The 23,296-nt window shown below is 42.1% G+C and overlaps 1 protein-coding gene and 2 long non-coding RNA genes across 3 annotated transcripts in view; 1 reads left to right on the plus strand and 2 right to left on the minus strand.

The window, feature by feature from the left end:
* The window catches only part of LOC146754037 (uncharacterized), a 134,800-nt gene that overhangs the window by 72,585 nt on the left and 38,919 nt on the right, over positions 1–23,296 (plus strand). The window lies entirely within an intron of this gene.
* LOC146754039 (uncharacterized) lies at positions 762–9,775 on the minus strand. The gene is made up of 6 exons (XM_085529273.1): positions 9,631–9,775; positions 9,215–9,585; positions 7,823–8,474; positions 7,002–7,039; positions 6,687–6,839; positions 762–1,442 (listed from the first exon to the last, which is right to left on the minus strand). Exons 1-6 carry the CDS (start codon positions 9,773–9,775, stop codon positions 1,293–1,295), a joined length of 1,509 nt encoding a protein of 502 aa, XP_085385399.1. The 3' UTR covers positions 762–1,292.
* LOC146754040 (uncharacterized) lies at positions 3,099–6,077 on the minus strand. Its single transcript, XR_014939599.1, has 3 exons — positions 5,332–6,077; positions 4,239–4,283; positions 3,099–3,715 (listed from the first exon to the last, which is right to left on the minus strand). It is a non-coding gene; the product is annotated as an uncharacterized LOC146754040 (long non-coding RNA).

Genomic DNA, 23,296 nt, shown 5'->3' on the forward strand with positions numbered 1-23,296 from the left:
AATGTCATCTCCTACCATGCCACTTTGATTGTATGTATGATATATGTCTCTATGAAAGCCTCATCACCTGTCCAAGGTGATGTAAAATAGGCAAAAATGCTGAGTCTGTTCCCACTGAGTTCTCATGCTTAACACTTACACTGTCTTGAAACAGAATCTCTCAATAGCAGAGAAAGAACAAATATCTGGGTGGTGAAATGACTAGCAATGGAATTAACAACGGAATACTTTCAAAACTAAGTCCATTAACTCACATGCCAAACGTTGCACTAAAAGAGTTTTCATCACTTGAAAACTGTCTAAAATAGAATGTAAATATTACTTTGATCCCAAAGCTCAGTACAACAGAAGCATACTTCTAATCAGCAGTACAGCTAATGAGTACAACAGACAGCTTGAAGTGCATCAGCACTGCCGGCTTTATGCAGCTGTTGTTCTACCTGTCAAGAAATAAACCTTTCTTCCAGTGAAGTAGAAATAATTACCTTGCTGCCTGTGACACACATATGTTCTCAGGAAACAAATCACAGCACATTTGATTGTTTTCCTTAGACCTTGTCTAATCATACAATCGACTTTTTTATCATTTACTTAGCTTTGTGGTTTAAGGAAAATGAAAGTATATCCTCAAGCATCACCAACGTTCACCTCAGAACTATGCAATGAATCGTACACGGGGATGAATACACTTATGTGTAAATCACATCTTTAAAACTGCAGTCTGATGTAATCAAAAAATTTTAGGTGGACCATAACTAGCATTGTGCTGCATTGTTACACTCAATTAAACTTCTGTTTATTATGCCAATAACTGTAATCGTGGACAGAAACCTGTAACTACATCCCTAGCTAAGGAGCCATCTAGGTGAAATGGATGAGACCTTTCAGAGCAAAGGAGGGGACAACAACATCACCTCCTTTCACTTATGTCCTGATCATTCATCCTGTCCCACTCATGTTTGGGACTGCAAGTCTCCCCTTTCACTACACAGCAAGTAGTACTGTGGTTTGCTTCTCTGTCAGCTACCTTGAGTGGTCTCATTGGCCAGCAGGTATTTAAGTGTCTCTACATGGATCAATGACAAACTGATGTTCTCTCTTTTGTCTGCTCTTTGACCTGTATGTGGCTGACAATACACTGCAGTTTCTTTCCATTTAAAAAGAGGGAAAGCACAAAACAAAGAGGTTGGAAGTTTCAGGCAAACCTTCAGTCTTATGACATCCATGGTACATCCAGTCCTATCTTTCACATTCTTTTCCCACAGAAGATTCTACAAAGAGGAAAAATGTTTTCACAAACACAACAGCGTAAGATGATTTTCTACAAAAGGACACAGTGATTTCGCACTTGACTGCGATGTATTCATATTTACCTTTATAAAGAGATTAACGTTTTCTTCCTTAATATTTCCTAGGACTTCAAGTGTTACTGTCACTATGTCCTGTAAATGGAAAGACACACAAGACAGACAAGATAGATGCTTAAAAGCAGCATTTAGCACACAACTGCTTATACTCTAAAGGAGTGACAGGCCAGACCCTTTCCCCTTCAATTATTTATTAAAAATCAAAACCACAAAACAGACAAAATACTGTATTTTCTCTCTAAATAAAACACAATCACCAAGATAAAAATGCAATTTAAACTGTAATATGCAAGGATTGTTTTATTGCACAGAGCAAGAGAGAAGATTCTACCCTGACATAAATAAAAGCTGGGTTACATATCTGGAAAAACAAAGCATTTCACATTCCTAACCTTCTAGCACACGTGCCATTATAGGATTTATATCAAATTTATAGGAAAACCTGATTCACTGTTACAGGTTGATCTGTTGATTTTCTGTGTAAAAACGAAGGGAAGCACTCACAGAATGTGTCTCTCTAACACCTTAAGTAATGCAAAGTTGTGAACAGCAACTCCCCAATATCTACAAACACTGACATCATTTCGACCTACGGGATAAATATCAGGTGTAAGTATAGGGCTCAATTCTCAAATCTCAATTGCTCAATAAGGACAAATATTGAAAAGAATAGTATTACTTGTCTGTTGTAGTAATGCTCTCCATGAACAAGAACACTGTTTCCAAAAACAGAACTCTTAAACCATATTTGAAAGCAGAACTCAGTATATACATTTACTATCTATCTGTATCAAAGTACATGGCATTCAGTGTAATATTCCAGAGATCTTAAACATACTATTCTCTACCTGAAACCTTCTGAAAAAATAAGATGATTAGTATGCCATGGTTGCAGTTATCCTGAACTATCTTCTAACAGCGAGACTGAAGCAGTGCTTGTTGTAATTACCTTGTCGAGATGTGCATTTGTTGTCTTCATACTCTCCAATTTTTTCTGCAAGCTGTAAACAAGCAGATGTTGCATTTGCACTGGATGGATGCAGTGTCATTATCTCAAACAAGATCTACACAAACTCTTCAGTACTGCAGACCAAAACTAAAGTGCTGTTATCAAAGTAATTTTCAACTGTTAATTCAGCTTTAATCTCAGAATAGTTATGTTTAATTATGTTTGTTTGATCTTTCAAATGATCTGTGATAGGAAGTCTGCCATAGCTTAACTGCTGGAATTCCACTGTCAATTATCTAACTTGACTATAGTAATGGACAGAACAATTACGGATTTCCTTTCTAGATTAGGAAAAAAATTCTGACCTATGAGTGATAAAGCAAGGAGTGACCTACTGGATGGTCATTTCTGGTTGGATTCAAGCTGTCCTTGGGCCAAGAGAGTCTGTTATGGTTAGAAACGCTTTGTTCTAACTCAGCTGTCAGTGTCTTACAAGAAAGACTTAGGAGACCCATTTTCACAACAAGGCTAGTAGTACGACCTACTAACTTTTAACCATCATAGAGTAAGTCGCCACGGACTTCTATATACATTTTACACTCTTACATCTTTATAAAACAAAAAAGTAACTTCTGACATCTGTGGGATGATTTGTTGGGCATCACTTTTTGAAACTATGTTAGGAAGTAAAAAAGGAACAAAGCCATTGCTTCTAAGAGTAAAATGTGCAGTATAAAATGAAGTGAAATACTATACACCACTTTCTACTTAACTCATTCCCAAAGCTAATTCCCACTGCACACTGTGCAGTGCTTCCTAATTTAAAGCTGAGCCTCTTAGTCATAAAAGAACCAGAGGACATAACGGATCCAGGAACACGCTGAACAACATTTCCAAGGCTTAGGTTGTTGTGGAACTCAGAGTTTCCTGTGAAAACTAAGGTCTCCAGTTCATCACAATGTAAAGCAAGAAAAAAATTAAATCCTCTGAGTTTTAAGAGAACCAGAAAAAAGCACTGAGATCTTATTTAGTAGTAGTAGTACTAATGGACAACTTAAAGCCTCAACAAGGGAAACGGGGGGAAAACGCCAAACAATCATGGGTGCTTTGGCTCTCATTTCATTTTACAAACCCTACAATCTTTTGCTGCATGTATCTCAAGTGGAAAAACATCCTCTTTCTATTACTTCTTACTCTTACTGAGAATTGTAAACAAGTGTCTGAACTAGAATATGTAACAGAAATTCAGATGCAGACTCTGCCTAAATGTAAATGTACCTACTTCATGCGTGTATCTATGCAATGAGCATTCCTTTTAATAAAAGTGAAATTATTGCCATACCTGATTCCAGATAGACTGTCAAAAGCATGCAGGTCCAGCACATTGGAAAGATCAACTCTGCACAGATAGGGAGAGAAAGAAAGCTTTGTATTTTCACTGCATGTAAGAATTATGTGTACTGAAGCTTCGATTACTCATTTTTAAAAATACCAATAATTGTTCATGTTTGTTGTTTTTTTTTCCTGATCTCTTATTCCAATGCAAAGCACCAGAAGCTAGCCCTATTTTCAGATGTCAGCAGTCAGTGCTATCTACCATGGAGTAAAGCAGCTTTCAGCTGTACAGTAATATGGGAGCATAAAAAGAGAATTTTAGTGAATACAGTTAAAAAACAAATTAATACTAAAAACCACACAAGAATCTGTTTTCTGAAAGATGGGATTTGTTTTGGATGCCTAAGTGTTATCTAATTCTCTGATGGGAACAATCGTTCTGTACCTCTTTGAACACAAGCACACATTAAAACACAGTACAGGTAGGTATGCATGTGCACAGCCAACAGATCATAATGAAAGCTTGGTAAAAATAATGTCAGTGGGACAGGATTTGGTACTTGTTGGAATACAGGTTAATCTAATACCTCGACCTTTGTGTCTCCAAAATTTCGACAAGTCCATTTATTGACCTAAAACAAATAGAAAAAAGCAAAATGAGGTTCAAATGCAACTGTAATATATCCATTGAACAATTTAATAATGTAGAGCAATACAAGAAACATAACGACATCTCTCACACTGTTACTCAATGTTTTACAGTCCAAGAGGCATCAAGAAAAAGTTTGCTTTTGTGACATTTTATAGACGAACCAAGGTCAAAATTCACAACTTCTAACAATAAAATACTACTACTGAACATAGCATTTTTCTTCTCCCAGTACAAACTGCAAGGTTAAGAATTCTCAAGAGTCTGAACCACAAATAACGTTGCAAAGTATTTCTCAATATTCCATTTTGTCTGTCAGGGTACTGAGAAAGATGGAACACACCTTTGAACACTGCTTTGATTCAGCCCGTTTGTTCTTTTACATCCATGACAATTATTCAGATATCTTCCATACCCCTTTATATTTGCTAATAAACATGTATGTACTACCAGACACTGCCCCCTGTAGTTAACTCAGACAAATGGCAACAGCTGCCCAATAGTATAAGAATGTGAGCACTTAAGACAAAGGTCTATTATAAGGCATTTTTTAGGCCTAATTTAGCCAAGGAAACGGTGTGGAGTTGCACCAGAAGAGGGTCAGGTTGGGTATTAGGAAAAGGTTCTTCACCAGAGGGCCGTAGACATGGAACAGCCCCAAGCAGCCAGAGTTCAAGGAACATTTGGAGAAAGCTCTCAGACATAGAATTGGAATTTTGGGTGGTCCTGAGTAGAGCCAGAGGTTGGAGTCAATGGTCCTTGAAGGTTCCTTCCAACTTAAGAGCATTCTTGGATTCTATTCTATAATTCTACACTTCTGAGCAGGTAACATCAAATCTTACTTAGGCAAGCTGATAAGACTGTGGAAGCACAGAAATGCACTGGAAACATCTCCAGAAAGGGGCAGACTCTTTTTCACTGCTTTCTCACTGCTCTTTTTCACTACACGATCTGTTGGAACAATCATGAGATCTAATTTCTAATAACATTTGAGCACATACAATGTCACGGTTAAACCAGAAATTTCATACCTGACAGTTGGTCTGACTTTATTCAATTCTTCCCACGAAACGAAACACGTTTTATTGACGATTACAAGATCAGCTAATGCAACCTGCCTATGCATTTGGAAAAAGAAAAAAGGAACACCTTGAAAAAAAAAGCAGTTTTTTGTAAGGCAGAAGCAGTATGTCTCTCATAGCACTGTAAAATTACTAGATTGTTAGTACAGGAAGGCAAACATTAACCAAACCATCAGCCAACTAAAACATCATGGAATGACTACAGTATTAGCTTCTTGAGGTGACTTGTGGCTTGTGCATTTCAGGAGACAAAAGTAGCAGCAGCCAGTGACATGAAAGACAAGCCATGGCCACTGAAATGTTTACAAGCACAGCATGCTGAGGCTTTCTCACTGCTAGCAAAAATGTATAGCTAATGGTGAGGAGACTATACTGAAAACTGTTTTTGTAGCTGAAAGTTGAGCTTCTATCAACCTGTTATTTGTACTCTATCTGTTGTAGTTTCCATGGAAAAAAAGAGGAGGCATTATTTTCAGATCAACCTATTTATTAGAAAATTCATATCTAAGCAGAATGATCAAATGAAGTACAGAGTAATTTTTGTTTTCTACCTTTGTTTAAAAGCAAGGGAGGGGAAAACCTTAGAAAAGAAAAAGAATCAATTTTGAATGATCTTCCGCACAGTGCAGTCACTGACTATGATTAAAAAAGTGGTTTTGATATCCATACCGAGATGCTTCGTTGACAAGGCCTTCTGGCTTCTGCTCTCTCAAGTTGGGACAATAATTAAAACAACTGGATTAAGCATGTTTAAAAAATGCTCAAATTAATTTGCATTTAAACTATGCCAAATTCATTTTACACAATGTATGATTTTCATTCATACTGCTTAAGTGACTACATTGTAAGGAACTGTTTTTATGGCCAACTATCAATGAAAAAGCTAGAAATGAAAAACTATTTCTGCACTTACCAATCCTCACTGTTCTGTAGGTCTGTTCTTTCAGTACACTTTACTTAGATGCCTCTGTTACCTGACATTTTATTCTACTTCCAGGCAACTAAATCATCTGTTAATCCGATACAGTATGTAGTAGTCCAACCCTCTGCCCTCTCCTCCCCGTAGCTGCCATTACAGTCATTCAATTACCTGACTTACAACCTTAAGTCACTTGTTACCACACTGGTGTCAGAGATATGTTCTTACTCCTCCTGCTGCTAGTAATACGGATCAATGACAGTCTCTAAGACAAAGTTCTCCCACAAATTCCATAGCAATGCAAAAATTTATTTGAAATACAACCAAGATTCTTGAGTGAAATGATAGAACCTAGAACAAAACTATTGTCGTGAACCTGCTTTACCAGGATTGGACTTGATGATCCCCAGTTGTCCATTCCAACCCCCACAGATCTGAGATTCCATGAATCACATGTCAAGTAACCTGACAACTCTTTGCAGAGATGCTGCTGCCTTGGTAAGAAGCCGAAAATTGCATGCTTATCAGTTCTTTGTTCCTGTTCAAAACACAGTACTAGTGAGCCACAATAAACGAAATATATCCTTATTTGTTGTAAGAATTAAAGCAATTGTAAAAAAATTAACCAAAATGAACATCATTGCAACAGCTGTTCTGGGTAGCAGTTTATCTAAAACATGTGGGAAATCCAGTATCTTACCTGCAATCCATGCTTTGCATAAACAACAGATACAATACCTAAAGGGAGAACATTAAAATGGAGTAAAACCATTAGCTGCTTTAAGCACTCCTTTCCACACAACTATCATCACATTTGAAATCGTTCCTAGTATTTTCAGAACTCCCAGCATATCGCAACACAGCACTTGTCACCTGATTAGTTTGCCTTAGTAACTCATACCTGTAGCTAAAAAAAGTCCACCAAACCAGGCTAGAGAAATTCTTATTTTTTGCTTGTTTTAGTGAATTGAAAAAGCTCTTCCAGTACAGAAGCAACAAAACAAGTAACTGGACCTCTGACAAGAAATCTGAGGATATGAAAACCAAGATTATGTCTCTAAATAACAGTCATTAAATTACCTGACTTGCAACCTTAAGTCACTTGTTACCACACTGGTGTCAGAGATATGTTCTTACTCCTCCTGCTGCTAGTCATACGGATCAATGACAGTCTCTAAGACAAAGTTCTCCCACAAATTCCATAGCAATGCAAAAATTTATTTGAAATACAACCAAGATTCTTGAGTGAAATGATAGAACCTAGAACAAAACTATTGTCGTGAACCTGCTTTAGCAGGATTGGACTTGATGATCTTCATTGGTCCATTCCAACCCCCACAGTTCTGAGATTCCATGAATCTCAGAATATCAAGTCACATACGACTCTGAGACAGGCACCTCCTTTCTAAATAAAACTCTTAAAGGTTAAAAGGAACATTGGTGCTGATATATGTGAACCATGAACAGGGCTCAGCTGCTTTATCTCCAGGCATTTTCTGGCCATGTGCATGGAGAGCTTACCCCGTTGGCCGCGGCCATCTGGACGACGATCTCGATGGCCGTCTTGCTCAAGTAGCGGCCGTCGCTGCCCACCACCATGGTGCAGCCCTGGCGGTCGCGGAGATCGACGGAGGAGAGCAGGCTCTGCACGAAGCTGGGCAGGTAGTTGCGCTGGCTCTCCAAGAGCCCCGTGGGGCGCCGCAGCCCCCCGCCGCCCGTCGGCCGCTGGTCCTCGTAGGGCGTCGTCTGCACCGTCAGCACCGGGATGGGGTTCCTCTCCATAGCGATGCCCGGTGCCGCCCGCCCGGCCGCGGCTCCACTGCGGAGCGGCGGCCTCACACAGGCTCCCGGTCGGAGCCAACGGCGGGGCGAAGAGAGGCGGTTCCGTCCGCCTCAGCGGCGCGGGCTCGGGCTCCCTGACGGCCGGCCCCCGCGGGACGGAGGCGGGTCGGCTCGCCCCTCGGAGGCCCGGGGGGCGGTGGGACAGCGGCGCAGCGGGGGTGCCTGGGAGGGCGCGGGGTCGCGCCGCCCCTTCCCCGTTCGGCGGAGCCCCGCCGGCGCCGCGCTGCGCGCAGGGACGCGCGGGACTTCCCAGAGCCGTGCCGTCTGCAGGATGCCCACTGCTCCCAAGGCTGATCCCAGGGAGCCCTCCTGCTGGAGGGGACACCTCCCTCTAGACCAGCTTGCTCAAAGCCTGCTCACGCTTCTTTTCATGCAGTCTAGGCTACTGTTGGCCTTCTGGGCTGCAAGCACGCATTGACAGCTCATATTGAATCTTACCTCAACCCACAGCCCCACAGCCCTCTCCTCAGGGCTGCTCTCAAGCCATTTCTCTGCCCAACATGTATCTGTACTCAACGCAGGGGCAGGAAAAAAAGGTTCAGACAAGCTTAAGAGTGATGACTTCAGGGATGCCACATCTGTTTTTCCCAGTGGTTTCTCTTCATCAAAGGTATGTTATGACACAGCCTTCTTTATCTTCCATCACCCTTTCCCAGGAGTGCTGCAGGCCATGTTTCCTGCACACTGGTACTTGGGCACAATGCAGCCTTCCACGTTTAACATTCATAGCTTTCCTTTTTCTTTTTTCTTTTTTCTTTTCCTTTTTTTTTTTTTTTTTTTCTGCTGCCTTTTTGCACTGTCTTATCAGAGCTTGTGTACTCAACAGCCATCAACAAAACTATCTTTTAATGTGGCAAAGATGAGTTATCAGGTTGGACAGTTCTTCAAAACACATAAATTGCTCCCGGTACCTACAGAGCTAAACAGAGGAGCCGCACAGCACGCGTGGTCTATAACAGAAGTGAGGATTTCATACACCAGCATCCATCCAGTTTCCAATTCCTTTGGAGAGTGGCTAAAACCTTTTTTCAGTTTTGCTAATTCAGTGGCAGAAAACGGAATTTCTTTAACATTCATTTGAGGATCCAGGTCCTCTCCATTATCAAAGGTATATTCTGTTTTTATTAGAGGGCGCAAAGGGGCTATTGGGGTTTCAATCTTATCAAAACTTTGTTTCGTTTCTTTCAGTTCTTCCTGAGGATACAGTTTTTCTTGTGGTGCACCATGCATATCAGTGTCACCCGCATCTTTATATGTTAAAATTTCCTTAAAAGCCATTTGTAACAAGGCCGAATTATGTCTCTCTCTTTCCAATTGTACTTCTAGATTTCCAATTTGGTTTTGCAAGGCTTTCACGAGTTCCTGGGTTGTTTTAACTGTTTCTTGTAACGACTGTATAGTCTGGTTTTCCGCCTCGAGCTGCTGGTCTCGGAACTCCACGGCTGCTTTTAAAGCAGCACCGAGTACCGCACAAATAAATGATTTGCCTTTCCCGGCTCGGGTACGAGCCCCATGTTGTAAAACGCAAATGCGGTCAGAAACAGCCTGCAAGTTATACCAGTTTTCACGTGCCCAGTCCATCCCTGATGACGATGGCCGAGACGCGTTCTTTTCAAGGATATCAAACAACATATTTTCACCTTCCATAGCAAATGTAATTTTACTCACAACAAAATCTACAGGCAACAAAATCTACGTTGAGGGAGGAGGACGTGATTCCTTATCTCCTCAGAGAGGCAAACACTGAACAAAACCAACAACTGCTCAAAACACTCCTTTACACAAAAGACCAAACGACTCAATCAACACTTCCAAAGAAAGTGTAAACACCTCAATCTGTCCTGGCTATCCTGGCAAGCCACAACGAAAAACTTCAACCTTCAAGCAACAAAAGTTAGAAATAACTTCTAAGTTTCTCAAAAGTAATAAACTTCTTGGAGAAGCACACACCAATTCCCCAAGAGGTGCACACACAAAACTTTTTAAAACCAAAGGTACGTCACAAGATACTTAAAACCACCACAATGCAAAATAGACTCCCCAGGGAGGCACACACGTGTAAAACAAAAGCAAACAGTCCAAATTAATTCATACGTCCCCGAGAGGTAGACACGTAAGAGAGAAAGTTTCAGAATGCGGAGCGGTCTTCCTGGAGAGGTGCTCACATCAAATGAAGTTATCAAAACAATCGCTCCTTGCAACTCCAGGAGAAACAGACAGACAAGTTTTAGAGAAACTAGAAGGACAACACTCTCACGACGAGTATCCTGCCGACTGCGCCAATAAAAATGTCTCGCTCCAATTTAGGAGTGAGGCAAAGGTTCTTTTGATATGTTATGCCCGGCGCGAGATTAAGAAGAAGAGCATTCAAATGTTGATCCGATCAGTTTATTAGAAATGATAGACAGCTGAGGGGATGGGGAAGGGAGAGCGACGAAATATCAAAATTAGGGGGATGGGTGTTGGAAATATCCTCAATAATTTTTGGTCAGGACGGTATATCTGATAAAAGCAGTTTTTATTCGCTATTGCAATGGCGGGCGCCCTGATGGCAGAAGCGCGCCTTTGGACATGATGTTACAGTTTTTATACCTTTTCTCCCATATGTTTCCCCCTCCCCTCTCCCCTTTGGTTGGGTATTGCAGGTTACAATTTTACCCGAGGTTTGCATTTGTTAATTACATTCTGAAATTTGTTAGTTCACTTGCTATCTTGCCAGTCGCCATCCTGCTGTTTCTGTTTCCAAGATGTCTCGGTACTCTTATCGCATTGATATGTTGATTTCCTCCAAAGCTTCTTTCATTCTGTCCCAGAAATCGTCGTTAAACAAAGAGCCCGGGGCGGGGGTGATTCCAGTCCTTCCCGATATCTCTTCAGGCACATCCTTAGGTATTTTTACAATGCGTACAACAAAACACTAAAACATACATTGTTGCTAGTTTATACAGGCATATTGTTAATTATTTCAACTTCTCCTCTTTGGATCGTTTATTATTCAGGTCTTCTTTGTCCAGCACCAAAAATCAGTAGTTCTATTTCAGACAGCTGGACAGACAGGAGCTGCAGTCTTTGTACGTAATAACTTCTACCTAATAACTACAAACTGCTTCACTTATATAATGAGACCTTGAAATAAAATATTCTTATCTTATTCTAAATGCAGAAACAACATTTGATTCCCACATGGGGAAGGGAAAGTAGGCGATAGAAAAAGGCAGAAAAGAGCAAGAATTACATTAAAGCGGTGTTGGAAATATCCTCAATAATTTTTGGTCAGGACGGTATCTCTGATAAAAGCAGTTTTTATTCGCGATTGCAATGGCGGGCGCCCTGATGGCAGAAGCGCACTTATGGACATGATGTTACAGTTTTTATACCTTTTCTCCCAGATGTTTTCCCCTCCCATCTCCCCTTTGGTTGGGTATTACAATTTTACCCGAGGTTTGCATTTGTTAAATTTGTTAGTTCACTTGCTATCTTGTCAGTCGCCGTCCTGCTGTTTCTGTCTCCAAGATGTCTCGGTACTCTTATCGTATTGATACGTTGATTGCCTTCAAAGCTTCTTCCATTCTGTCCTAGAGGCCTTTGTTAAACAAAGAGCCCGGGGAGGGGGTGATTCCAGTCCTTCCCGATATCTCTTCAGGCACATCCTAAGGTATGTCAGGACTTGCATATTTTTACAATGCGTACAACAAAACACTAAAACATACATTGTTGCTAGTTTATACAGGCATATTGTTAGTTCTATTTCAGACAGCTGGACAGACAGGAGCTGCAGTCTTTGTACGTAATAACTTCTACCTAATAACTACAAACTGCTTCACTTACATAATGAGACCTTGAAATAAAATATTCTTATCTTATTCTAAATGCAGAAACAACATTTGATTCCCACAATCCCCCCTTTTCTTCTTTATACACTGTTGATTTCTGCAAGCTTTGCTTTTTCTTTAAGGTATTATCTTATAGAACTCTTCATCACTTCCTTCATTCTCCATCTCCTCTAATATCATTATTTTCATTACCCATCTCCTTTAATATTATCATTTTATCTGAGTATGGTGGTCGTTTCACTGGTGTTTGTTTTAATTATGCTGTCTCAATTGATCTCTGTACCAGGCCCCTTACACAGGGGATAATACAGCATCCTATGGCCACCAGGACTCCTGTTGCTATAATCAAAGAATATAGAAACAATCATCCCTTTCCATTTACCAAACCACAAGTCCATCCATCTAGTGATAGAGGTATCTGTTCCTGAATTTTCTGCCAATCCATTCGCAAGGGTAGTAAGTCCCTGCAATGCATGAATTATTGTGCCGTCTGGACCTGTGTTATTGGGGATGAAGGTACAACAGTGGGTTCCCAACATTGCACACACACACACAACTTTTCAGCTAGCATCATATCTAGAGCAATCCAATTTTCCCAGGCCATCCTACTCGTGCCATCTAGCTGTTCTGCAATTCCCTTAATTGCACCTTTTGTATCATTTATAAATTGCGGTTAATTATAATAGATGTAGTTAATCCAGTCTACATTCTTGTTGATAGTCACCCACCAAAACAGTGACTCAAATCCTGCAGCATTTTGATTTCTTGCCTTAAGTTTATCAGGGACACCTCTAGGTACCTCAATTGAATCTCTATATATATATTGCATCATCAAATTATACCCTTAAAACTCCTTTTGGTTCTTCCAGAATTTTTCATATTCCTTTTTCAAATGCCAGGGTGAATGCTATAACTAATTGAACAAGTGCACAGGTGCCTCCCCAGTTAGATAGTAGGGTGGACCATAAAACCTTTCCCCCACAGTACCACCAGAGATCTGCCCTGGAGATTCCCAGTCTTGAATAATTTCCTGCTGAATCCTCCATAACATTCAAGACCTCACTGCACAAGGAAAAGTTTCCCATAGGCCTGGTAGCCTTCACACCCTACCGTGAGAGGCAAGCTGTATGGTTACCTACCGCTGTAGAGATTGCAGGAGGGATCTTGACATCTGTATCAGGCATTGGAGGAGACAAGAGGGAGAGATCTGCAGTCTCTGTTTCCCCAGGCAGTTTTCTCTTGGTACAAGGCAATCATGCATGTATTCCCTTTGGTTCCTTGGTCCATCCCAGCAGAATGGATACCACCTGAGCTATGAGCCATCCGGATGCACAAGCACAGCAATTGCTACGGTTGAGACTCTGGACAGTATACTTAGTCCATTCTACCCAGGCATTACTGTCCCCATATCCTGTTTTGATTTCAAATGTTTATCTAAGATCTTTTATCTCCTTAGCTGTCACAATTGCAGGGTTTTTAGGAAGATTTTCTAACCCCCTTTTTAAGCTCTTCCCTATCCTGGACAATTTGGATATTTTCACAATGTATCCCACACAGCTATCTGGAATCTCGCTGTTGAATCCTTTCCATGCATATCTACCCCAAGACCAAAAGTGGTATTAATAATGCTATCAGTCTTGTTCATTGTTATTTTTACCGGGTTACACTACAACGGTTTGCAATCTCACTGGACAACTCCCTTACGTGCTCATGAAGTATCAAATATTCCAGGTGTATATGTCCAGCCTCAATAGGTAGTTGCCCACCATACATTATTCCATACACTACAAGAGAGTCCCTTATTCATATCAAAAACTACCAGTTGGTCCCTCCCCTGCATTATTGCCAATTTTTACATTTTCCAGAACAGGATAACGAATATATATCAGGATAACGAATGGGATACACTCTGTTACAGCAGTAAAAACTTTTTGTTACAACATGGAAAACTTTTTCTGAGCATTAGTTCTATATAGGTTATAATATTCTCCCACTTACGTATATAATTTATTCACCTATTTGAGGAAAAGTTAAAGGTTAGTTAAAATAATAATTTAAAAATATATGCATATAAAAAAAAACTTTTCATGATTTCCTTCTAATTCTTATCTTTTAAAGGTTTTTCTGTGGCAACAGTTCCCACACCTCAGGGCTAGTGGATGCCTTTACCAGTGTGTAGTGAGTCCATCCTTTCTCGTCTGTCCTCACAGCTGTTTCAGTCATTAGAAGTACTTGGAATGGTCCTTCCCAGTCAGGCTGCAGCTTTGTCTCCTTCTCCATCTGGATCAGGATCCAGTCCCTGGCTTGGAATGGGTGAACTGGAAAAATAGTCCCTGGGTCCTGGTCAGTAGCAGTTATTGCATAACCTGCCTTACAGTCCCCTTGTAGCTGTTGGTAAAGCAGGCATCTTTTGCATCTTCTAAGGGCTTGTTCTTCAGGTCCAACTGACCAGCTGCAATGTGCAGCTTCAGTTGTTTCAAAGCAGTCAGGAGATACTGGTTCTCAGGAGTTCCGCTAAGGAAAGATACTGGGTTGACAATATTAGTTACAATCATTTCTACATCATCCTGCTCTATCAGGATGGCCTGGTATTTTTGGGAATCTTTGGGGTGAGATCCAATGTCCCCCTTTTGCCTTCAATACAATAAACACTGCATGAGATATTAAAAGTGATATATTTTGGCCCAATATAGATTTACAGGCTTCTAGAATATTGAGCACCAGTGCAGCCACCGCCCTCAGGCACCCTGGCCATCCCTTACTCACTTTATCAAGTTGTTTGGAGCTTTACGATCAGTCCATAGCTGTGTATCCACAGTCAGCATCATCCTGTCATTCCTGGGAACGTATGGAGCTCCTTGGCAGTTTGTGGCTCAGGGGTTTGGCAGATGGCTTCTTTCCTGGCAGTCCTTAAGGTCCAAAGTCCAGCTGTAATCTCCCAAATATGTCACTTGCTGTTAGAGTTATTTGTGCTTTTCTGTAAACCAAGAAACTCAGCAAACTCACAGTCCATTATACAGTTCTCTTTTGTTGCCGTGGCATCCACGTGCTGCAGTAAAGTTCCACCCTGGGATGGAGGATCCCAGATCTCAGGCTCAGAGCTGACCAGTTCTCAAAAATCATTAAGCTGTTCTCACAACCCTGGGTAACACTGTCCTGGTTAACTGAGTCTCTTCTCCCCGTATTGGCCAAAGCAGGCAGAAGAAACATCCTTCAAATCCAGAAAGTAAACACCACCTATTTATTCCTTAACTGGGTTAATAAAGTGCATGGATTTGCCACCACTGAGTGTATGCATTCAACAATTCTATTACTTGCCCTCAAGTCTTGTACTAAACAATTGTACTTTCTATCAGAAAATTTTGCAAAATTGGAGTCCAAACTCCAAAAAGTTATCTATTATTTCTTCTATCCTTCTACAGTTACATATCCTTATAGGGCACCGCTTTACCCTGACTGGGCAATCTCTTGCTTTTAACTTCTATTCAGGGCTTCATGTGTGGCCCTGATGCCCACACCCCTAAGTGCATCATATTTGATATTGCTGTGACTCCTGGGGTACAACATTGTTTTTCCCCATTTGTGCTAAAGTCAGACTTACAGTTTTTAATCAGTCAATATTGTTGGACCCTTAGCTCCAGTTTTATTAAATTTCTTGCCAGAGCAACCTGGCAAGGTTGCTTGTTACCTGGCAGGTACAAGAATTTCTGTATTCCTACTTAGTTTATATTTAATTAATCCAAAAAAAAACCGTAAACCTTTTCTTGTTGGGCAGTAGCTTCTATTACTGTTACAAAACCATCTATGAGTAGTAAGAAGCACCCATATCCACCAGAAAATAAATCTCTTTATCCTGCTTCCCTAGGTGCAATTTCCCGTTGCAGTTTGCACACTGCTTTCCTTCCGGTGGGGCGGGGCCCTCCCTGGGCACTTCAAGCCCCCACTCCCCCCACCTCTCTCTGAGGGGATCTCTGGGTCCTACGGCCCTATTCTGGCACCACAACAGTAACAGCTGTTATTATCACCAATTCCCTTACTATCTGTTTGTCAATCAGTTTTGTTCTGTTTTCATATCGTCAACCTCTTTTCAGTCTTGACATCCCTGTTATACCTTGCCAGTCCTTCCTCCTCCAGCCTGTGTCTGTCCCAAACTCTCACTTTCCAAACTCTCATCATTACATAAACTACTAACATCCTACTTCAGTTTCATCTCCTTCTCTCCAGAGGTGTCCAGTGCTAACACTGGGATTTCAGGTTTCCTACATCTCTGCACATGAAGGCTATTCTCACTTCCATTGCCCCCTCCTCCCCACCTCCCCCTTTTGCTGTTTACAGCAACAGTTTCTGTACCCGGCTCTCTCTCACTCCAAGAGTTCTTGCAAAGGGGGGGAAACAATACAGGGGGTTGCTCTCATACCAGCACAGATAAACTCACTTTCTCTTTAACCCTTTTTCCTTTGTACACGATTTCGCTATTTGTACCTTCAGTTACACTTTGACACACCCTCAATTATACTTCTGTATACCAATAGCAATTACACTTCCTTATACCATCAAAGCAGTTTGTCCCATTCCCTTCAAAACCCACATATCAAACAGTACAATTTTTCAGTTTCCACAAACACCCTTAATACCATTTAACTTTCCCTTAGCAATCCATATCATTCAATTCCTTGGGCTGTTCCACCCTTATCTTTATGGCCATATTTCATTTTTTTTTTTTTTTTTTTTTCTTGATTCCCAATTTCATCTTTATCCCTATCCTTTTTCCCGGTCTTGGAATCATTTTAACCCGTCCCCCAACTTAGACACTAACCACCAATTATTACATTATTTGATGAGGGTGTTCTTGCTTAGAGTCCCTCCCGGTTCCCCAGCAATATCCCTCCAACATGCCAATATACATCCTAAGAGATTTTCTAAGGTATCTCTTTCCCTTATGTTCATACACACACGAGGAGGGGGAACAATGGTTCAAAAACAAATTTCGTAAAGTTAACATGTTAAAGCGGAGGTAACACAACCCTATTGTTTCTCTAATCTGGATCATTATCACATTTAAACCGCGGTATTTTCTACAACAAAAGCAACAGGTTCTCGATACTAATTGTGGTTTGCCTTTTGTGGGCTTTTTCCCCCACCCGACTCCATATGCACTTCACTAATATGTGTGTTACAATTGCCACAATACTAACAACAATTAATAAGACAAGAACAACGTAACAAATACAAAAACATCGTAACATGTAGAACATAGAGGCCTTTCGCATCGTCCGTCCCCGGCCGTTTCCCTCGTGGGAGGACGGAACCGCGGGTCGGGACTCCGCACTCGCCCCGCAGGCAGCATATTCTGATTCTTTCTTTGAAAAGGGGTTTTGTTCTTTACACATAAATTCAAGATCTGACAGACCCAACCTTTATCAGATCCATATTTTGGCCAAAATATTGATTTTCCCTGTAGTGGCTCTCTAGGCCACATCTGTGCACAATAGTTTAAACACCTTTTCCCTATCCTTGTCCATGGTTTTGGGATCATTTTTTTTTTTTTTTTCAATTCTGTAGTATCTTTCCCAAGGGGCTATCTTTGGGCACAGTGTTAGGGACCCTTTTACCCTGTTATACGGAGCTCCTATTACCCATCCCTCCGGAGTGCTACTGTGAACTACCCAGCTCACATGTCACCACACTCCGATTCTCGGATTTTTGGGCCCAATCCCTCGGGAGCACCCGCTCCGTCTCTGGGATTAAATAGGGGTGTACTGCTGGCACTTCGTCAAGTGCGCAGGGTACCGTACACCAACAGCTCCCTCCCGAGACTCTCGCTTTCAGCACCGCAGCCGCTTCGTCCGTCTCCGGCCGTGCCCCTCGCGGGACAACGGAACCGCGGATTGGGACTCCGCACTCACTTCGCACTAGAAGTGCGTCTCAGCCACACACACTCAAGAGTCTCAACCCAAGATAAGAATTAAATTCCCTTACCTTGATCCGTGCACGAATTTTTCCGGGTCTGCAAGGGTTAACACCTGTGCCTGCCTAGCCCCTTGGCTTTCACAGAGTCCGTCCTTTATGTAACAATCTCGGTTTCCCATCGGCTGTCCCGAGAAGTCACCTCACCACCCAGACAGGACCGCTAAAATCAGCGGAGTGCACTTATCCTGTCCAGTGCAGTGGGGGACACCCCAAGAAGCGATAATGAATCCCGGACGAGCCCCCAAATTGTTGGAAATATCCTCAATAATTTTTGGTCAGGACGGTATCTCTGATAAAAGCAGTTTTTATTCGCGATTGCAATGGCGGGCGCCCTGATGGCAGAAGCGTGCCTATGGACATGATGTTACAGTTTTTATACCTTTTCTCCCAGATGTTTTCCCCTCCCATCTCCCCTTTGGTTGGGTATTACAATTTTACCCGAGGTTTGCATTTGTTAAATTTGTTAGTTCACTTGCTATCTTGTCAGTCGCCGTCCTGCTGTTTCTGTCTCCAAGATGTCTCGGTACTCTTATCGTATTGATACGTTGATTGCCTTCAAAGCTTCTTCCATTCTGTCCTAGAGGCCTTTGTTAAACAAAGAGCCCGGGGAGGGGGTGATTCCAGTCCTTCCCGATATCTCTTCAGGCACATCCTAAGGTATGTCAGGACTTGCATATTTTTACAATGCGTACAACAAAACACTAAAACATACATTGTTGCTAGTTTATACAGGCATATTGTTAGTTCTATTTCAGACAGCTGGACAGACAGGAGCTGCAGTCTTTGTACGTAATAACTTCTACCTAATAACTACAAACTGCTTCACTTACATAATGAGACCTTGAAATAAAATATTCTTATCTTATTCTAAATGCAGAAACAACATTTGATTCCCACATGGGGAAGGGAAAGTAGGCGATAGAAAAAGGCAGAAAAGAGCAAGAATTACATTAAAGCGGGGAATAGTCACCTCCTGGATGCAGCAGCGTCCCGTAGCACGTTGTTAACGTTGGTCCGGGGCAAAATAAGCGTAGGGGAGAGCAGCAGCGGAGTAGCAGGCTGCAAACAGCAGATCGGTGAATCGCAGAAAAGATGGTCAGAGTACCGTGGTCTCAAGAAGCGAAGTCTCGGGCAGCGAGGTCCCACGGAGCAGAGTCTCGAGCAGCGATCCCGGAAGAAACAGTAGGCAGCAGTAGGACAACGGTGGAGGAATCTGAGGTCAGATATCTAGAAACCTAAAAGGTTCTTCAGCATGCAGGCATCTTCTTCAGCATGCAGGCGTTCACGTAGAGAGGCATCTGATGACAGAAAAGAAGAACGTTATTGCAGAACAAAGCATGTAGAGGCAATAAAATAAATGCTACCACTAGATGGTAGCAAATACTAATTTATTGTATTCTGATAACAGAATATTTGACCATTAAAAAACAAACAAACAAAATCAAACAGTGAAATCCTGTGAGAAGGGAACAAATGGGATAACTGCCTGACTGGAATAAAACTCTGTTCTCTCAGGAGACAATAACAGAATTTCTCATTGAGGAGAATTCACATAGTAGGCTCCAAATTCTAATTTCCTGGTCAAGTACCTGGCTTGTCTAATAGTTTGAATGTTTGTCTTCTAAGGAGCTAAGCTTTCACAGAATTATAGAATCACAGAAACCTCAGAGTTGGAAGGGACCTCTGATGGCCATCTGGTCCGACTCTCCCACAACGAACAGGAAACTTCAGGGCTTATTCCATGGAACTGGAGTATGAACCTTTCAGTGATCCATAATGCACATGATGTTGTGATGTGGAATATTGATAGCAGCATTACAAAACCATGACACAAGGGGCGCATTGTCAGGTGTTTTTGGCAGGGCTGCACTGAATCCTTTCATCCCACAGGTGGTATTGGTATTGGGTTTCCTCTGCTCAGGTGCAACATCTTGTACTTGGATTTATAGAATCTCATACAGTTACTTGTGCCCATTGCTCAGCACTGTCTAGGTCCCTCAGGATGGCATCCTGTCCCTCTGGAGTGTCAACTGCACCCCACAGCTTGGTGCCATCCACAAGCTTGCTAAGGGTGCACTCAACCCCACTGTCAGTATCATTAATGAACATATTAAAGGTAATCAGCCCCAGCACTGGTGTCCAGTTCTTACAGAGCACTGGAGAATTTACAGGTAATAGCCATGTACTCCTTGTAGCAGCTTTTTTTACCTCATGGAGATGGAGAAAGAGACATCTGACGCTCAAACTGAGCTACGAGATCTCCCTCAGATCAGTGGGCAGAGCAGGGATGTACCCTTGTGAGAGTTGCCCGTGTCTCATCTTCATTTTCCATAGAGTGAATACAGAAATAACAAGCCGCATTCCCAAAGGTTCTGTACATGTTTCTGTTCTGCTGAGACTGTAACGAAGCCTGGTCTCCAACGGCAGTTCTCCTAGAAGTATGTCTCCCTCTGCATTCCCAATCTTTCAACACATACGATGCTCTAAACTTACCATCTACAAGGTCTACTGCCCAGTACCTGCACAAAAGTTTGACCTTCCATGTGATGTCAGGACTCACACTGTGTGTCCACGTGTTTGTCACACAGCTGTGGTTACGGCCCTCTGGTACTGTGTTACTGTGGAGATCAATGTAATTAGTCTCTCTAAGGGAAATCTCAGCTGAGATTTCCAGTGTACACACAGCATCCTACCAGGAGCTGCTGAGTCATGCAGAAAGCTGCTGAGACACTGCATTATCAAAATGTGCTTGGGGAAGAAGGCTTGTTATCTGCCAGTGGCAGACGAGTGCAGGAACATTAAGATTCTGCATTAAGTTAGTTGGTTATAGGGAAGGGAGAAGAATGATGCTTGAGGGTTATATGCCCACTAGAATTGAAGTTTGGAAAGTGCGCATTTAGAAATCATTTTATTTCCCAGTAATGGCAATATGCAATATCAAGTAAGAAATGAAATTGAAGAATTAATCTTCTTCTTCAAATACAGGATGGCTTCAGTATTAAAATTAACATATACATTTAGCCTCAATCCTACTCCCCCACTCACGTCCACATAAGGAGTGAATGACTGAAACAGTATACTGGGAGAATCCAAATCGTTCTTCAAACGTGTCAGCACGAACGCGAGGCCAGCCTGTTCAGCCAGCGTTCGCAGAGTGGCCCTGGGGCCGCAAGGAGGGCACGTCGGGGCCGCGGGGAGCACGCAGCCAACTGCGGAGCCGCGGGGAGGGACGTGGGGCAGCGCAGCACAGCGCTGTGTTCTGATCGCAGCCGCCCCGCGGAGCGGCTGAGTGCGGAGCAGCCGGAAGAAGGGCTTCCTGCGGAGTTACCGTCTGTGTTGTGCGCACAGGCGGGTGGTGAGCCGTGAAATCACCGTCCTGACAGGAGGAGCACCACAGAAAATGCACCTGGGCTCAGCCGCTCCGCGCACCCAGAGCGAGAACTGCGCCGTGAAATGAGGGGAAGTCCTCTTGCTCCAAGTGACTCGTGGCTGCGGTATCGCCCCCTACAAAAATAACAAATAAAAATGAAATAGGACCACTTAATTGCAGGACTACAACAAAGGCTTCGCTGATCTTCTTGATGCTTAAGCTCGTTCTTTATGGTTTCCAGACACGCAGCCAGTTTCACTCCTTCCTCTTCACCCGCACGTCTTCTCCCTTATTTTACCACGAGACGGAGCCAGAAAACAGAGGGCTGGGACCTGGTACCTGCAGGAACCAGGGCTGGGAAGTGCATGGCCTGAGACAAAACAGGTGTTCTCAAGAACGTCTGCTGATGCAAAGGAAAAGGTGCAATTGGGTAGTGCATGTGGGCCAGGTGCCAGGAGTGGGATGAGATGGAATGGGATGGGATGCAATAGTACATTATGGTGCATAGGGAAGCAGAGGTTCTCTCATCTCCTATTTGCCCACACTGTAAAGGCAGGATGGAGTTAGGATTACCCACAGGTAAAGACATAAGGAGCAGACTCCAGCACCATGGGGCCCTGCCAATATGCCAAGGGCCCCAGATCCTTGCTGCATGTTGAGTGAAGTCTAGAAATGACATCCACATTTAGTGGCAGCCTGGAAACACAGCTGTATGAACAGTATCCTTTCCTAGACATATAACTGCTGGTCAGTCCAATTGGTTTGTTTGGGTCAGTTTGGTTGGTTGGTTAGTTTATTTTCCTGTTGGTTTGTTTGCTTTAATGGAACTTGTAAATAGCCAAAATACTGCAGAAGTTGTCTGCAGACAAACAAAATGTGTTTGGTTTTTGTTTTTAACATGTTTATGTTTACTTTATTTAAAAATAATAATAATAATTGTGAATTTAGTCAAAAGATATTCTATGATTCCTGAAAGAATGACTATTTTAATTTCAGCGCTTTCACAAAGAAAAAAAACAAAAACAAAAAAACAACCCACAACAGTTTATCAAAAGAGATAGGATTTAATAATTGCTGATAACTGCATTGCTGACCCTGCATTTTTTCACCCATCATGTTTGTAGTATGAACAGTTTGCCCCAGCTTGGCCAAAGGTCATCTTTCTCTGAAAGATATGTTCCATTTCCAAGATGTCAAGGTTCTGCTCACTGAAAACCCACAGACCACAGTGCATAAGATCACTGTGAGCTGTCGGTTGCCACTGTTTGGTCTTCCTGCTGGAGGTTATTCACCCTCTGCTGGGAAACAAAAGAAAGAAGAAGAAACAGAATTCATTCAACCTATGAGGGTGCCTATACAAAAGCCTCTGCTGGAGGGAAATCTGCTTGGTGCATGAGCTCAAAACCTGAGCTCACGGACCTGTTTGTTCGCATCGAGCCTTTCACACCTAACTCCTCTACAATGTCGGAGCACAGCATTTCACTACCTCATCTCTTTCTGTTTGCAAGACCAAGCTTATTTTATGAGTGCCTATTACTTTTCTGCTTCGAGTGTCTTGAAGATGAATTTGTTTACAAATTCCATGTGGGCACAGGAAAACGTGTCAGTACAAAACTGTAATTCTGCATTATGAAAATTCCAGATGTTCTTACATTTGCATAAGGAATGCTATTTATTTTCTTTTCTCCCACTCTCCACCTTTCCCTCTTTGCTCTCTAGCATACAACTACAAATTGCTTTACTGAACAGATTGCAAAAATACACAATAAAAAGTGTATTTCTGATCATTTATCCCCCAGAGAAAATAAAAACATTATTTATTTTATTCTCCTTCTGCTTGTGCCTGTTCAATATCAGTATAAACTGTGGGATCCATTGAGTACACAAACATTACGAAGTATGAAATGCCAAAGGAGAACACAGGCATTCACATTAGCAGTGATACTAGGCAACATGCCTGACAAATTCTAAGGTCCTACA

This window comes from Coturnix japonica, chromosome Z (genome assembly GCF_054131305.1).
Source record: "Coturnix japonica strain WE chromosome Z, WE-NBRP24, whole genome shotgun sequence".
Classification (NCBI taxonomy): Eukaryota; Metazoa; Chordata; class Aves; order Galliformes; family Phasianidae; genus Coturnix; species Coturnix japonica.

Excerpts from the sequence above, each read along its gene's own strand:
- LOC146754039 (XM_085529273.1), bottom strand. The coding sequence starts at position 9,775 with ATGTTGTTTGATATCCTTGAAAAGAACGCGTCTCGGCCATCGTCATCA. Across the intron at positions 8,475-9,214 it reads ACCTGGATCCTCAAATGAAT|AGGGAGGTGTCCCCTCCAGC; the intron begins GTTAAAGAAATT and ends AAGCTGGTCTAG. Across the intron at positions 6,840-7,001 it reads ATGCAAAGCATGGATTGCAG|GAACAAAGAACTGATAAGCA; the intron begins GTAAGATACTGG and ends TGTTTTGAACAG.